Below are 17,727 nucleotides of genomic sequence, written 5' to 3'. Positions count from 1 at the left end.
AATCCTGTGGATAATTAAGCTCGGGAACCATAACATTTTAGCAGTTGCATTGACTTTTTTCAAAGCTGCAGACATTATCAAAACAGCCACTTAAAGGATTAATTTTCTGCTGAAAGGAAGGAAGGCAGTATCATTCCAGAATTATCTTTGGAGTACTGCTAGAGGATGTTCCAAAATTAATGTGTGAAGCAAAGGTAAATAATTTGGACTCCTGATGATGATCATTTTAATGCAAAGACATAATGCAAAGACATACATTTTTAAAAATAGCCATTTAAAAAATAGCACTGATTAATAGTTTAACTGGATCCTAAGCAAAACAAACAAAAATATTACCGTGTGTCTATGCAAAAAGTAATATTAAAATTGTATTTACAATATTACTTGCAGAATAGCTGTATTAAATTTAGTGATAAAATAACTACTGGTTCTATGATTTTTTTCTTGTATTTACACAATCCTGACAAAAACTTTAAAAACTGGGGCAATATTTGCCTTACCTGTGTAGCATCTGTGGGGCTTTCTGAATAAATTACAGTTAATACAGCAACATTTTTTTACATCAAACACAAAAATTTTTTTGAAAGTCTGGTCTTAATCTATTAAAGCCAGGATATTTAGAATTAGGTTAAGGACATGATCTTGCACCTTTCCCTGGCAAATCCCACGTTAGGGGGATCAAACTTTGAGCCTATTTTGCATTTGATGTGTATCCAAAATTCCTATCAAATTCAAATTAAGTTTTGAGTGTTCAAAGACTTTGAGTGTTCGGGAGAAGTAAAATCCTGGCCCCATTGAAGTCAGTGGAAGTTTTATCATTGACTTCAATGGGCCAGGATTTCACCACAGCCTTTGGGATTCAGACCATTAAATGTAGGTATTACAGCTCAGATGGGGCTTGATTCTGCCAAGTTCTAATGCTATATGGAGGGGATATAGCCCTATGGAGTGCCACTGAAAACAGGAGTGGCAGTATTATCTATTGCTCCTAGGGTTCATGAGCTGAGCATATAAAAGGCCAGATTCTTCATTCCACATGTGTTCCTAACTCCTATTTACTCTACTGGGATTAGGTCCAAAGCTTCTAATATCTAGATTCGGAGAGCAAGTTAAAGATGGAATTACAGCAGCTCTTAAACCTTAAACAAACACTGAATATTTTAATTATTTCTTTAAGATGCAAGTCAGCAAAGGAATCGAGTACCTCCTGAACCAAGCACTCTTCAGTGAAAAATAAGGATGTTTCGGCTCTTGCAGCAACAGGACCTTAATTAGCTAGTGGTCCTGTATCATGTTAAAGCAGAAAAGCAATATATGCTAGTATTTGTTGTTATTTAAAGACTTGCCACACAATTTGTGTTTAATCACAGTTTATACATACAGGTTTTAGCTGTATTGTACAAGTGATCATGCCAGCATAAATCATTGTGAGATTTTTCTCATGTTCTGTTTGAAAAGAAAGGAAATGTTTCCACTCAAGAACAGGATTTCTGACACTTAAGATACACTATTTAAGAAATGTTTACTACAAATTCAAAAAAATTAAATGCATATAGATTTATTTAAAGAAACAAAATGGACTTTATGTAAAATAAAATCTGTAAATTAATTTTTTTGTCTTATGGTCAAGATTTTCTAAGCAGTACGGGGATTTAGCAACATCTCTCTCTGCACTGTTGTGAAAATGCCATCCTATTTCATTTTTACTTTGTGCATGAGGGCTTTGAATCTATTGGGAAAAAAAGGGAAGGATGTTGTTTTATGTTTGTGTATGCATGCGCATGTGTCTTCATGCATGTGTCTTTATGGATCTAACTATTGCGATTCAATAATGTAAATTAATGATCAAAGAAAGGTTTTTAAAAAATGAATGTTTTCTTATGGGGCACAACATTTTCAAAGTTACGTCTGTCCTTCCAGTGAGTATTTACAGACTTAGATTCGAAAAGTATTTGTCTGCTGAGGGACTTTTTAAAAGGAAAAGAAAAACCTGATTGCATGTGACTGAGAAGGATGTACTCGTTTGAGGCCATTTCAATGGGAAAGGTTTACTTTAATATTCAGAGCGCATAATCCAAAGGGGGGAAAAATCATTACTGCAGTTTTAGTGGGGGTTTTTTATCCCTCCTTCCTCAAACTGATGCCCATAGGCATAACATATTTCCATTTGCATCTCTGCAGAACACTGAGGGCCTCATTCTCTAGTCTTTTACTCAGGCAAAATTCCCATTGAGTGGGAATCAAGCCCAGTTAACAACACACCTTAAAAAAAATAAAGAACATGTAAGGGGATTTTGCCCAAGTCATATAACGTAGAACTAAGTCTTCAATAATGGGCGTACCCAAGTAGGAAGCAGTGGGAAGCCGGGAGAAGCTCTTAAGAAATACCTGTCAGGGCCAAGGAAGAGAATCAATGTGTGGAGGGTTGATTTAGCGGCATCCAGACAACAGAAAGAAGTTCAGCACCGACAGAGAACCCGCCCCCCAATTAAGGAGCCTGGAGTTTAGCACGGAAATCCTCCGATTTTAGCGCCCGGGTCAATCCCTCTCGATTGAGGCAATCCTGTCTTTTTACATCTTCTTTTCATTGCACGGGAGGGCGAGCACATCCATCCGCAAGCAACGAGAGGAAGCTGCTGCCTTCCTCTTATTAACTTGCCGCGTACGAGCGAGGAGCCCCGAGCGCGCGGCGCGGGGACCTGTCGCCCCTACCCGGCGCCAGAGAAGCAGCAGCCCCGGGCTCAGGCCGCCCCAGCACGGGAGTTTCCTTCTCCTCCGCCACCAGCCCGCCCGCCTCGGCGCTGCGGGGGTGCACTCCGCTTACGTGTGAGGAGGGCACAAGTCATCCCCGCCCCCCGCGGAGAAGCGGCAGGTCGCGGAGGAAGCTGCGCGGAGCCGAGCGCCCGCCGCGCCGCTCTCCCGGGTGATTTAGCCGCAAACCCCTCTCCCGCCCGTCGCCTTCTCACGCGGGCCGCGCTCCAGCCCCGCGCGGTGGCGCTGTTGCTTTGCCTTGGGAGCGGCGGAGCCCGGCGCGGAGCAGCACGCGGCCGGGCGAGACCCCCAGCCCTTCCCGCGCGAGGCGCGGGGAACGCCGGCTCCCCCCGCCCCGCCCCGCCCCGCCCGGCGCAGCCCCCTGTGGGCGCCGCGCACAGCTGCCGCCTGCTAGCGCTGCACAACGGCGCCCCCGGCCCGGCCAGACCTGGGGTCCCAGCGCTCCCCCGGCCGCGGCCACACCAGCTCAGGGGGCCGGGGTGGAGGGGGCGTGACTTAGCGCTAGCCCAGCTGATTGGCGGCGGGGGGTTGATGGGCAGGTACGTCAGCGCCCTGCCCCGCCCCCTGGCCATGTCTACAGCGCGGCGCTGCCCATGTGAGCAGTGATTCCGCCGGGAGCGCGGCGGCCGGAGCGCGCTGGCAGGCGCGGTTAGCGGCGGAGGAGCATGGCCGGGGCGGCGGTGCGCTGCGCCCTCTTCTCCCTGCTCTTCGGGACGTGTTACGGCGTCACCGGCTCCCGGGTCTACCCCGCCAATGAAGGTGAGTGGTAGGCAGCCGCTGCCCGGGGCCGGGCACCGCCGGGGCTGCGGGTCCCGCGGGCGCGTGGAAGTTGCGCGGAACTGCCCCGCGCGCTGAGCCCCTGGCCTGGCTGCGGAGCGCAGCGCCCGCCCGCCCGGGCCCCCGAGCCGGGACCCCGCGGGGCGACGAGGCGGGCACGGCCCCCCTAGCCTGCAGCACTGTCTGCCTGAGGCGCTCCCGCCGGAGCCGGAGAGGGACCGGGCGCTGTCCCGGGCCGGGTCAGGTGCTGCTCCCGCCTGTCCCCGGAGGTCGGAACCGCTCCGTGCGGAGCCGGTCCCTGAGCCCGTCCCGCCTGTCCAGCTGCCGCCGCCAAGTAGGTGTGGGCGCGGACCGGGTCCTGCCCCGCCGCCGTCTCCCCCAGCCCCGGGGTTGCCTTTGTTTCCGTGCCCCGACGCGAGTCCGCAGGGCGCCGGGGAGCACGGGGGCGAGGAGTCCCAGCCCGCCTCGGCCTGCCCCTGCCCCACGCCCCTCTGTCCGGGCTGGGTGATGAGGTGACCGGGCTGGCCCCTCACCTGGGTTTGGGCTGGCTCCTGTGGCAAGCTGGGTTCGTCTGCCTTGAGCACTTGCTTCAGGCTGGCTCTTATAAATTAGTGTTTTTTCCCTCTGGGGGGTGGGGGGGCTGCGAGGGAAAGAGGTTCCTGGCTCTTTCTCAGCTGGTTTAGTACACTTTATGCTAGGAGTAAATGATCCCTGCATAGTCCCAGAGCCTGCTCCCTTGACTGGGGGAGAGAGGTGCAAGGCGCTTAAGGTTTGGGCTACTGGGCATTTAAAATCGCCTCGTCCGTACTTTTGTTGTTCTTGTACCCAGGATTGGGTCCCTGGCTTCATGCATGTGTGTGACTAGAGAAGTGGAAGCAGGCTGACCTCAAAACATGTTGGAGGAAGCAAAGGTGTTTTTCTTCAAGGGCAGGAAAGCATCTCAATTGCAAGAATGCGTTATCTGCAGCACTTGCGATGGCTCAGATATGCCGCAGGGCCCTGCGTCTGCTGTGGTTATCGTGGTTCCCTCCTTTTTTAAAAATATTGACATGAGTATCGTAAATGGTAGTAGTGAACAGAAGGAACAAAGGTGTTCATTTTGCCTTGGAGGGAATCCCTTTGAAAATCACTTGCAGCTCCACCATGCTGAAGAGGGTAGAAGTGTGTGATCGTGCCAAATCTTAGTAAACTACATTGCTAACCTTTGCCACTGTGTAGTCACCTGTGTAAGGGACCATATCAAATAGAAATAGTAACTTTTGTATATGATCTGAGAGCTTTTTTTTTCCAACATGGCTAATTATCTTTTGGGGTTTTTTTTTTTTTTTTAGTTGGGAATGATTTTTTTTATAACAGGTGGGTGTTGGTGAGGGAGGCCCCAACTGTCTTAAAACACTGTCCTCAGAATAAATTTTTAAGGTACTGTAAATGAAATGCATCTCAAGCTTAAAGATAAAGCCAATAAAGATATTGAAGTAAAACATTTAAACCAAAACTTGTTTTTTTTGTTTTTGTTTTTTTCATTTTTATGTTGGATATGATCTCACTGCACATATGGAAACACTTGGGTAAATACTTTTACTCACATTGACTTTTTTGGCAACTGAAAATTAATTTATTTTATTTCTGCCTTCCTCCAGTTACCCTGTTGGATTCCAGATCAGTTCAGGGAGAACTCGGGTGGATAGCGAGTCCTTTGGAAGGAGGGGTAAGTTCTAAATTGCTATCTGATCAAAAGGGTAAAAGGGAGTGATTAGTAAGTTTCTGGAGAGTCCTAATGGCTCGATTATTGTTGATTGTGGTGAGGAGGTCAGGTTTCTTCCATGGCCTAAGAAGTGAATTACGCTTTGTTGGAGAAACCCTATACTCCCTCTGGATAGTTCTGTCATGGAAGAACTGGAAACCAAAAGGGCAGAAAAGAGGTTTCAAAATTAGGAGATTGGTTGAGGCACGGACTTAGATGCCTATTTAAAACTGAAATACTAACAAGAAATGTGATATGGCTACCAAACTGGAATCTTGCCTCTAATTGTTATAGCTGTGGACAGTCTTGACAGAGCTACGTTCAGAGCAATTGCTGTTCTATTTCTAGACTAAGAGGTGGGAATCAATACTTAAGGTGGACCTTTCTGATGGTGTGAAGGGACAGTAGTGAAACGGATTCATTTCAAAATGTAAACATCCTACGTTTTGGTCTCTGGACAGATGAACCTCAGTTGATGGGGTCATCTCTCATACACTGTGTTAGCCATCTGAATTACAGTCAAGAATCTTTCTAAGGAGATGCAACAATAGCTTATTTAGTTTACTGCTGATTGTCAAAGAGGTTCACAGATCTAGGGGGGGAGGCAGGCTTCTCTGCTTAATCATCTCTATGCAAACATTTCTTGATAATTCTGCAAATTACTTGTAAGTAAAACTTGCTGCCGCCAATGTGAATCCAATCCTGAAAGGTGCTCAGCACCTCTTGTGAGGAACTTCTGAGAACATCCAACTTCCAAGGATGAGAGTTGATGGCTGATGATACAAGGGCCTTGCTCTTCATTAAACTGCTCAAAATAAACAGTTTAAGAAATCTTTCAGCAATGTGTACTTCACTTCTGTTAAATTTAAAATACCTTAACATTTTCTACCTTTCCAGAACTAAAACATTAAAAATTGGGGGTAGGAGGGAAAGAGGAGGAAAGGAGACAGTAGTAAACAATTTGAGGCTGCTTTATTGTAAGGTATGTATTATGCAGAAGCCTTGAATGAACCATAACATGGGGACAATGGGGAATTGGTTTGCCTCCATTGCTGTTTGCCTGAATTTGACTGCAGTTCAAGCTGTGCACTGTGTCTAAGCACACTATGCTATACTGTCCCCCAAACCATTTTAAAGGGGTAGCAAGTGATTGGCAGGCCTCTGGCAGTGTTAGAGAGCACACATTCACTGCTGATTGCAGTCAATTGCCCTCATCTTTTGACAGTGGGGAAAAGGTACAGCTTTATCTTATTGAGAGTCGGGCTTTCTTGTTAATCCTACACCCTGCAAAGGTCAGAGATTCAGACAGTCTTTTTTTATGCTTTGCCAAGAGATACCTACACTGCAGATTAAAACATAGCAAAGCTTTAATAAGTCAACAGCAGAATTGATGACCAAAGGAGACCTGTATATTATTAATAGTTTTAATGTGTTATATTCTCCCTCTTGTGTTCCTTGAGTGATCTCTCAAGTTTGAGAAAGTGATGTATACTGCTTTTTGTATATGTGACTAGTTTTAATAAACCTGCATATGTGTGTTCTATTTTTAAGCTGGTAGTGAAAAATTTAAAAGTACATGTTCTCTCTTATGTGGCTGGCTTATTTCAAAGCAGCAGAAAAGAACTATTTCCTACCCCTCTTTTTTTTTCTTTTTCATTAAAAGAACCCCTGAAGTTCTATCCTTTAGTGGTAGCTTGTTTTCTTTTTAACTGCGTGTAGCATTCTTGTATGTAACAAAAAACTGTTTTCTAGATTTATAACAGGCATCTCTCTAGGTGTGAAGCATTTTGTATGAATATGAAATTTGGAGATAAAAATAGGTTTTTACCAGTGACTAAAACTAGCCAAATATATAGTAGCCCCCAAGGAATCTGTGTATTGCATTGTAACTGTAATTAATGGTTTGCCCTTAAATTTCACAGTTGAAAGGGTGGTTTTGTGTCTGGAATGCTTTACTTTGCCTCATTCAGCCATGGGAAGAGTTGGATTATAAAAGTTAATTTTAGCTGCAAGGAAAAAAGACTTTTTTTCTTTATACATTTAGAGTCGCTGGAGATTCAGAGCTCTGGTTTTTGGCTCCTGTTATGGAGGAGACACTTTGTTTATATAAAATGGATGTAAATGTAATGAATTTGAATGGGTTGGGGCTTTGTTTTTTAAAGTGAAGCTCAAGATCTCAGTGAGGTCCTTATCCAAAGCCTTTTGTGTTTTGATAGTGCTTTTTCTATCAACTACTGCAGGCTTTGGATCGGGTTCTGTCACTGCATCAACTGTCACGTAAACGCAGTAAAGGAAATCCCATTGACAAGTATTATTTCCCCCCTCCTCTGTCTCCCCTTCCATACCCAGTAGTAGTAAGACAACTGGAGGATAAAGAGAATAGAAAGGGATGGATTGTAATGGCAGGATTTAAACTCCAAGCTGGTTCCATGGCAGTTGTACATTTTAAATAACTTTGTCTAGTTACTAACACAGTGTTAAATCGTACATCAAAAGATAACTTTCAAGTTTTTTTTTCCCTTTTCCGTAATATAACACACTGGCTATTGACTCTCTCTTCCTCTGCCCCAACCTTCTTTTTTAATTTGTAGGTATCTCTAGGCAATAAACTAAAACGTTATTCTCTGTTTTTGGTGACTCATGGGGCTAACTGCCATAGTCTGTAAACAGATTCAACTATACTGTAGTCTTTTTTTAACTAAAGAGCACTTGCAGAAGAACAATCCTTTCTGAAAAGAATGCAGCATACTATGTGCAGAGCCCCATACTGTTAAGAACATTTCCATTTATCAAAGGAAAGGCTTCAGTAGTTCTCAAAAACATTTCTAGGAAGCCTCTTGAAAGTTACATTATAACAATTTTGGAAGCATCATTTTCACATGCTTCATTGTCTGACTTGGAATCCCAGATTCATATTCTCTTTCTCTCTGTGGAACTGTGATGTCTTTTTTTTTTTTTTTTTTTTTAAAAACCCACAAACAGAAAGACCACTGCTGCTTTCTTTTTGCATCCTATGATTATCATAATTTTTCTTTAACACTTTTTTTTCTAGAGCTGCGTTTTCTTTCTTTTTAAGATAAATTCATCCTATTTTTGCTGAAAGTCTGGTTGACATACAGGTGGCTGTATGCCTTTCCCCATAGTTACCTCAGGGACTGAATTTGGCCTTGTACAGTAGTTGTATTGCTTCTTAATTTTATTTAATTTTTTTTTTTAATTCTACCATTTCCTCTTCATTTTGAGAAGAAAATGCTCAAATTTGATCTAGGAAATAAGAGACTTAAAGCATGTCACAATTGGCGGTTTAGTAGACTATAAATTTAACTACCCTTTTTCCTGAGTTTTATAACTACAGGATGTCATGAAAATAAATATAAAAGGGGGAAAAGGACTTAAGTTTATTGGGAAGTAGAGTTCTGGGATCTTAATTAAATGACAATATATTCTCCTTATCCCATTTTACCCCCCCCCCGTCTTTTAATATTCTGTATGTGAATGTCTAGCCCCAGTGAAGCCTAACTGCTTTCAGTGGAGCTAGAATTTTACCCTGGAACTTGGCAAAAATGCTCAGCAGGAACTTTACCTTGGAGTACACATAATGAATATTGTTTTTGTACCACCATCGTTCCAAAAAAGATAATATAATGGGTAAACTTTGGTGGAAGCATATAGAAATAGATACTGAGAGCTTAGAGAGAATAAAGAGTGATTGACTCAAGGGAATGGTGTAGACAGGGACTCTGGAAAATGGATGCAGTTTTAACATACAGGGACTCAGTATGTGGTGTCTTTCTTTTATATTGTTGTTGTGTTTTTAATTTTGTATCCAGGATTATGTTTATCAGCCCACTTTCAACTTGTAGTTGAAAGTATCTGACTACTCGGGTTCAGGTACTAAGGGTAATATACGTGACTTGATCTAATGGCTTTTTCTGTGACTGGAAACAAGTCTGCATGTTACCAATGAAAGAATGGATTAATTCTTTGGTGAAGGTCTGAAGTACTTAACATTGATTTATTTTTCTCCCCTCTCTAATTTTTCACAGTGGGAGGAAGTAAGCATTATGGATGAGAAAAACACTCCAATCCGCACCTATCAAGTCTGCAATGTGATGGAGCCCAGTCAGAACAATTGGTTACGAACTGATTGGATTCCTCGTGAGGGGGCTCAGCGGGTATATATTGAAATTAAGTTCACACTAAGAGACTGCAATAGCCTGCCAGGTGTCATGGGAACGTGCAAAGAGACTTTTAACCTCTACTACTATGAATCCAACAATGATAAGGAGCGTTTTATCCGAGAGAGCCAGTTTGCCAAGATTGATACTATTGCTGCTGATGAAAGTTTCACCCAGGTGGACATCGGTGACCGGATCATGAAGCTGAACACGGAAATCCGTGATGTGGGGCCACTAAGCAAAAAAGGGTTTTACCTGGCTTTTCAGGATGTAGGTGCTTGCATTGCTTTGGTGTCTGTTCGTGTTTTTTACAAGAAGTGTCCACTGACAGTTCGCAACCTGGCTCAGTTTCCGGACACTGTCACTGGGGCTGATACGTCCTCTCTGGTAGAGGTTCGTGGTTCCTGTGTCAACAACTCAGAAGAGAAGGATGTGCCAAAAATGTACTGTGGGGCAGATGGTGAATGGCTGGTACCCATTGGCAACTGTCTGTGCAATGCTGGGTATGAAGAGCGTAATGGGGAATGCCAAGGTAGGAGCAGCCGTGTTGTACTTTTCATTAGCGCTTAGTGCACATAATTGAATTGGAGATAAGAGTAAGTGGACTAAAGCCAGTAATTAGTATCTCTTGGGGGATGCAGTGGGATGGAGGGGTCTAATGAGAGAGTCCAATAGCTCCAGGTGGCAAAGCTAAGAAGTATAATACTGACACAACAAATGATGCTGCCATAATCACCAGAAGGCAAAAGACATTTGCTAACAGGCACTTAAATTTGAATTGGCTTGGGAGTAGCCACTGAAATTTGAATGAACACACAAGTTACGTACTTGAGCCATCATCATTTTAAAGGGACAAAGTCTCTCTCTCTCTCTCTCTCTCTTTCCCTCCCCCCCCCCCGCTACCTTTTTTTTTTTTCCCCCTCTCAAGGAGATTTTAAATGCAGAGAGTGCTGCATTCTGCCAGAGAAAAAGATAAAGCACGCTTTTTTTAGGAGTTCAGGTGTAAAACAGGGAAACAAAGTGAGACGCAATATAATGTGGTTTGATTTTTATTTTTAATTTATTTTAATTTTATTTCTTTAGGAAATGTAATTTTTTGGTGTTTTACTCTGTATTTTTGCACTAAACAACCCTTTGATATTTGACACTACTGCCTTTGTCCAAACATTTTAATTTCTCAGAGGGTCTTTGTTGTTTTTACAATAAAGGTGCTAGGGTACTCTTAGAAATGCTAAAAGTCTTTTCCTTCTACCCTGTGTGCTGCAGAATTAGGGATTAAAATTTAATATAAAAGGAAGATTATTCCTCCCTCCCCTCCAAGGTTCTACCATTGCATAAGCAAACCATTTGGGGCTATATCTTCCCAACTTTTGCCTATGTGAGACTAAATAATGATTAGTCTAAATAGTCTTTTAATGGCTAATTGCACAGATTAATGGGTCTAATTAATCCATGGGAGGGTGCACAGCTGTTTCAAGGATTTTGCCCCAAGATTTTTCATTGAGGCACTTTTTTGGAAAGTTGGTTTTGGTCTTAGTGGCCTTCTTTCTGTTTAAGGCTTTTTTTTTTTTTTTTTCCTCCAAAGGAAAATTCAGTGTCTTGTTGCTGTGCCTGAGAAATGATGTAGCAACATGACCAACTGATGTCTGCTTTTCTGGACCAGTTTGGAGAACTGCATCCTTCTATTCCTCTCCCACCATGCCCCCCCCCTGCCCCCCCACTTCCCCAAACCTTCTTAAAATTCCAGTTGAAATTTGGCTGTAAATCGTCATTTAAAATAATGTGAAATTCACTTTTATGCATTGCAATTAACAGTTGGCATGAAAGCAGAGCTGAAACACAAGTGTCTGTCTTCGTTTTAGCATTTTTGTTAGATGGAGAAAATGTAAGCGTGTCATATCATCAACACAATTACAATGGGCTGGAGTGAGAATTGAAAAATGAACAGCACAATGACAGGGCACCTTATTTAAAGTAAATTATTCTGTCTTGGAACCCTGAGACACAGAAACTTGGAAATTTTTGTGCCTCAATAAACATAGGAGCACATAGATGTTATGCTGTGGGCTCTGTTTAGGACAGCTATCAATCGAGTGAAGAGACTTTTTTTTTCAGATGGCCAGTAACTTCTAGGCAATGCTTCTTGACACTTTTACAGTCCAAATCCTGAGGAGGAAGTGAATGGAAGAAGGCATCTTGGTTTGTTGTATGGAGATTATGGCGTGGTTCCTTTATAAGGCTACTGGGTCAGTACAGGGTCACATTGATTGATGCAGATCTAATGCTTTTCTTAGCCACTGGCCCAGACGTGATGAGCTAATTGCATGACAAATGTTGCGTTGTTCCTGGGAAGTCACTCGAAAGGTTTTACTGGTGGGCAGTACAGATGGTGAGGCTATTTTATTTTATTTTATTTTAATTTTTTTGGAATAGACCTTGGGAATGAATGTTTCTAGTCAGATTACCTATAAACTCAGCTAGACCCATGCAAGTTGGACTTGCGAAACCTGATTATCCATTTCCCTAGTTAAAGAGAAATCTGATGAGGTCATATCTGAAAGAGAAAGAAACCTTTGTCTACCAGGCCCTCCAGTGTAAAGCTAGCCTGTTCAAGTTCTTTTTTCAAAGGATGCAAGCCAGTAAGTAATTTTGAATAGTTAAAACCATTTCATCAGTGGTTATTTGTGGTTTCCTTTTTAACATTGCCATTCCCCAAACCAGAGTAGTTTACCAAGAGGTTCCTTTTAATTCATGAAGTTTACTGCAAGTTCACAATTCATTCTCTGATGGTTTTCACTAAGGCTAAGTTTATAACAATCTGGCCTCTTGACATGGTTGCACAGTGTTTCCCTTTTACCTGTTTCACTTAACTTAGAGTTCAGTAAATTTTGCTGTAGGTTTTCTGCAGTGATAAAGGTTAGGATTCCCACAGATTTGAGGGAATGGTAAAGGGAAGAAAAATCTCTTAAGTCTGCAGAAAACTATAAAAGGATAGCAGCTTAGGACTGGAACACAGTGAGCAGGTTCCACCCCCAGTTGTCTTTCGTTGGATTGACTGTGGCTGGGCAGATACAAGAGAAGGTTAGAGATCATCCGTTTCCTCATCCATCTTCCTCTTGTGATCTTGAGGTCAGAGTTACTATTAAGACCTTAATTGTTTGATTAAAGGCTTGATGGCACAAATGGTCTGGGCTAGTGTGGGACTTAAGACATCCTTGTTGTGGGATCTAATGCTGGTCATCTCTGGAAGACTTTAGGACCTTGGGGACAGAAGTATGCTTTCTCAATTCTCACCTCTAACACTGTGTGCTAATAGAGTCCAAGAATGAGCAGGTATGTCAGAATTTAAAAGATGATGCTCCAAAAGCAGTGGCAAGTTCATTCCAGCTTCTGACATGTTTCTGAACTTACTTTTTTTCTAGTTTTGGTTGGAGGCGGGGAGGGGAGGAAAATGTGTGAAGCACTTCCTCTGTCAAGGAGAACATGTGGTTGACACTTAGAAGCAGTTTGACTTTGAGTAAATTCTGCTGAGAATAGGTCAGTAAAAGTTGACCAAAGAAGGACCTTTTCCTGAAAACAGTTGCAAACCCTCCCCCGCCCCCCCCAAAAAAGGTTGCTACTCTTTCTGTATTTATGTGTATATATTTAAAAAAAAAAAAAAAAAAAAATCCATCCACTGTGGAGCTCATGATAATTGGTCACCTGTCAAAAAATCAAGGTTTGGAAGTGGAAAATAACATCTTAACTGTATTTGAAATCAGGATGTTTTCCAGATGCTGTGCTGTACTGTACATAACTGTGATTCTTTATACTTTTGTTGGAACAGTCATTCTCTACTGATGGTAGGGGCTGCAGCTTTAACTTGTCAAATTTTTCATTAATGGCTAGTGCTTTAAAAAGAAAGCAAAGGGAATATCGTTAATGAAACATGAAATTACCTTATCTAGTGACATATATCTCAAGACTAAAGTAATTACTGCTTTAGGGCACAGTAAGGCCATGACTTTCTTTTTAACTTGAATGTATTGCTGTGACTTAAATTATTTTGTTACACATTGATACAGTATAGTTTGGATTTAGTTACTTGATTTCCTAATTGCAATAAAATGCTAGTCTTGCGTGCAAAAATAAAAAAAAGAAAAGCAAATGGGGAGGGGGGGAGATTAGAGAAGTAATAGACTGTAACTGATTGTGGTGATTCTGATACTGTGAGATTACAAATGTTGATTTTTAGACCTGCCATTTAGCAAAAACGTGTGATAATCAAGACTTTCATATGGAGGTTATAAGAATTAACTGGTCTTGTCTTCAGAACTCACAAAAGGAAGGGTATATAACTGTGTGTAAACTGTGCAATTGGCAGAAAATCCAGCCTCGCTGAAATTCTGAATGGCAGTTTTATATCCTGGCTGCTTGGAATTTCCCCTCCTTTGATAATAGCATCTTGAAAAAAGTAATAATTCTAATACGATTACTTTTTTTATCTGTGTAGCTTTGAAGAATGTGATTGTTGAGAAGAGCAATTAATTTTTGTCAGAAGAGCAGACTTTAATTGTTTGGTTAGCTTGTATGTGCGTTCTTGTTTGTTTTCCTGTATTGATTGCATTTTTTTTTTGTCAAGGTCATAGTACCATAGGTGCATATTCTTGTTATATAAAGGGTGAGTACCAGGATTACCCTAGAAAGGCAGATTTGAGCTCACTTGCCATTTGCCAAGCTGTTCAGTTTTGGCAACAGAAAAACAAAGAACTAACAGCATTAACATGGTAGGGTTTAACAGACTTGTGAAGACAGAAGCTTCTTGGAGGGGTGGGGGGTGTGGAGCAGAGGAGCTGTGCTGAGGCACAATCTGTTTGAACCAGATTAATTAAGAGTTTTTCATCTATGAAATAAGTGATATGGCTGTGTTCTGCATTAGCAGAACCTGTCGCATCCTACAGGGATAGTTCTTGAAAGGACTTTGTATCACACAGTGTGCTGTAAAATCACCACTTAAATATCATGCAGACTTGGGGGGGGGAAAAAATCCGCTTTAGCTATGTAGCTAAAAAGGTCTTCAAATAACGGTCCCTTAGACTCTTCCTTGGAGCAAATTTTGGGATTGCTTCCATCAGAATCTGACAGCTTCTGTTGGTTCATTCAAGACTATCAGGCCCTTTCATTGTTAGTGAAAAGGGAGATCAGCAAATTATGCTAATTGAAACCAAATGAAAAATGATTCATGGTTACAGGACTTCATAGCATCTTTGGCAGTTTATAAACTTAAGGTAAAAATCTCTCCCTTCACCCCTCCCCAAACTTGCTTGATACGTGATGAGACCTAGACTTACAGATTTTGGCCACTTATGAATTATTTATATGTCTGATAACATGATCCAGTGATCTTGGATCTTTTATGGCAACTGTAAGGAGAAATGATTAAGAAAAAAGTTCAGCTATATACTTCTCTTTTTGAGAGTACTTGGTTTTTCTTCCCCTTCTCCCTCACATTTCTCCCTGACTTTGGGATAAATATCTCTTTTCAATTCATCCCATTATGTGCTCCTTTTGATGTGGTGTGTGTGGTTGGTTCTTTGTTTTTCTTTTGTGGGGGAGGGAGCAGGTGAGGTCACAGTTTCATGAATTGGAGACCATTAACACTTCCATGACTAAATGGACGTTTTATGAATATTCAGAGTGTGTTTCACCTCCCTGGGAAGAAAACATGTTGGTTCCCTTCTCTTTACTTCCTTTGGAGACTAGGAAAGTTTCCTTGTGAATGGGGATTGTCAGCTATCTGGCCAGTTTGCTTTTGCATGCAGCAGATTCCTCATTTGCATATTTTGTATATACCCTCATGCAAAGTAGCACACCCATTTCACAAAGGAGGTGAGAGCTTCCTTTGGAAACCTCAGCCAAAATCTCCTTCTGTTTATGCAGAGCTCAAAGATTTGGATTTCATGCAAATTAATTCTGTTTTTTATTTAAATTCTTTGTTTAAGAGCTACAAAATGCAATATTTGCACAGTGTTCCTTTTGTATCCCGGCTCTCTTCTTTTATGGATATGGCTGGCTGGCACTCCTTTCTCTTTTACCCTAAATGCTGAGGCCTGGTTGCTCACTTCAAGTTGACATGTGGGAAAGTGCTCTGCTCTAGTGAAACTCTTAGCTTGTTTGTAAAATGATTGGTACAATTTGCATCTAAAGTAATGTTTCTAGTGTCATGAAGAGATGAAGGCTGTTGAATACTATTTACTCAAGATGTTTATGGGAGACCACAATGGTACTTTCGTACCTACATCCTCCAAGGGGAATGACTAACTCCAGGAAGTGAACCCCCCACCCCACCAAATGAGCTTGAAGTTTTGTGCATGAATTTGAATGGTCCTCAAAGGGGCCAGTTCAGCCCTGGTATAATTTCTTGACTTAAATGGAATTGGCCAGAAGTCTCTTTTGGGACATGAAGAAAAGTCACAGTTTAGTGCTAGGGCAAACATGCACAAATTAAACTGCTATATGTGATTATCAAGAGAGAATTATCATTTTTTGAAGATACTTTCCATATTTAATTCTCCAGTTGTAGATTTCCCCCCCCCCAGTATTTTTTGGTTTAAGTGGCTTTTATTTATTTATTTTCTTCTCTTTAAATTGCCTTTGGCCTGAAGTTGGGTAAAGCTGAGGCTCATTAAATACTCCCAAAACACAGGTTTGTTTTGCAAGGATTTGTTGAAACGTTTATTGATTTTAAGTCCGAACACGTGCTAAATGTATGTACTGTATCTTTTTGTGTGTGGGTGTACTGTTTTCCACTTTGTCTTGTAAATAAGCGGTATGAAATTAGGACCATGGCCACATTAAGGCTACAGTCTGTAAATGAATGGAAAAGGAAAGATTTATTTTTCTTTGCAAATACAAATGCACAAAGTTTTTGATATCCAGTTAGCGTTTAACTTGAAGCTCATTTCACAGGTCAGTAAACTTCACAGTGTCAAACAGCATACCATAATTAGGCTGAGGGAAGGCTCTTTTAGAACAACAAAGAAATGTGTAAAAGTTTCTTTTTGCCCAAAAGGATTTTTAAGAAAATAGTCCATTTGTACTGTATTTTGAACAAATGTCTTACTGATGTAAATAATACTTTCAGGTACTCTTCATTTGTTTTTTGGCATGGGTAGTCATGAGGAGGAAAATTTTAAATTCTGGATAGGTTCAGAATATTATTTGCTTTGTGGTAATGCCCAAGAAGGGCCCTCAGAATGAGATACGGACTTTATTTTATGTCTGTTTATAATATCGCCCTTGTGTCAAAGAGCATCCAAGGTAAATAGACAAGGTGGACCAAGGATGAGACCAGGAAAAATGGAGAAGCACTGTTAAACACTGATAGATCTTTCTCTTTCTCTTACCACAAAGAGGTTGAGCCTGTAACCAAGCTGAGAAGTGAATCTAGCTGTCAAGTCCAAGTTAAGTGTCCCTGGCCTAGTAGACAGTACAGCATTTTGCTGACATTAGATATTTTGATTAAAAAGTGTGAAGAGACCAGGGCCATCCTTCCCTCCAACTGATCTACCCTCAAAGGTGATCCCAATAATCATTTTCGGATAAGGTACAGATCTGAGTAACTACCATTTGAACTAAATCAAGTGATAATTTTAATTTGCATGTGTGAATATTTTACGGAGCCCCAGTACAAAGCTGTAGTACAGTGTCTTAATTACCCAGATAATCCTGTTTGCTTGTATTTTTAAACTATGAAGTGCTGGGTAATTATTCAATTCTTAATAGAAGGCAAATGGCAATGTAAACAATAATTAGGATGTTAGACTAATGCGCTTCAAAGCAAATTGGATTTTTTTTCATACTGTTCAGCATGAAGTCCCATAAAGCTAACTAACAATTTAGTGACAAGGAAGCAAGTCCATTTTGTTCATATTTTATGGTGTTATCTCTTCATGCCTTGTTTCTGTGAATAACAGTTTGCCCCAACGAAACTGCCTGCTCCAAAGCCAAATGTTGCTTTAACAATTGGCTCCCTGCCGTTTATCTTTTGGCTATGCTCTCCCATGGCTCCAGAGTGGTTCTTTGTCTACTCTAGTTCCCCAGGGTCAGAGGCTAACAGAATACTGATTTCCTCCCACAGTACTGATGACCGATTTAAATATGGGCAGAGCTGATGCTTAGTTAAGATGCAGTCCTGGTTGGGTAGCTCCAGTCTCCCAGGCTCTTTCTATAGGTGAACAGGTGTGATAGGCTGAGGTTTTTGGGGTTTTTTTTTCT

At 41.6% G+C, this 17,727-nt stretch overlaps 1 protein-coding gene across 2 annotated transcripts in view; it reads left to right on the top strand.

Moving 5' to 3' along the window:
- Positions 1-3,348: 3,348 nt before the first annotated feature.
- The window catches only part of EPHA4 (EPH receptor A4), a 166,815-nt gene continuing 152,436 nt past the window's right edge, over positions 3,349-17,727 (top strand). For both annotated transcript variants that reach the window (XM_090053410.1, XM_090053411.1), the window contains exons 1-3: positions 3,349-3,531; positions 5,190-5,257; positions 9,340-10,003. In XM_090053410.1, coding sequence (XP_089909536.1) covers positions 3,438-3,531; positions 5,190-5,257; positions 9,340-10,003 — 826 coding nt within the window. In that variant the 5' untranslated portion in view covers positions 3,349-3,437. The remainder of the gene's footprint in view (positions 3,532-5,189; positions 5,258-9,339; positions 10,004-17,727) is intronic.

The sequence above is a fragment of the Crocodylus siamensis genome, chromosome 6 (genome assembly GCF_052110815.1).
Source record: "Crocodylus siamensis isolate JL-2025a chromosome 6, ASM5211081v1, whole genome shotgun sequence".
Taxonomy (NCBI): domain Eukaryota; kingdom Metazoa; phylum Chordata; order Crocodylia; family Crocodylidae; genus Crocodylus; species Crocodylus siamensis.
The sequence above is the reverse complement of the archived record's forward strand: the minus strand, read 5'-3'. Positions and strand labels throughout refer to the sequence as shown.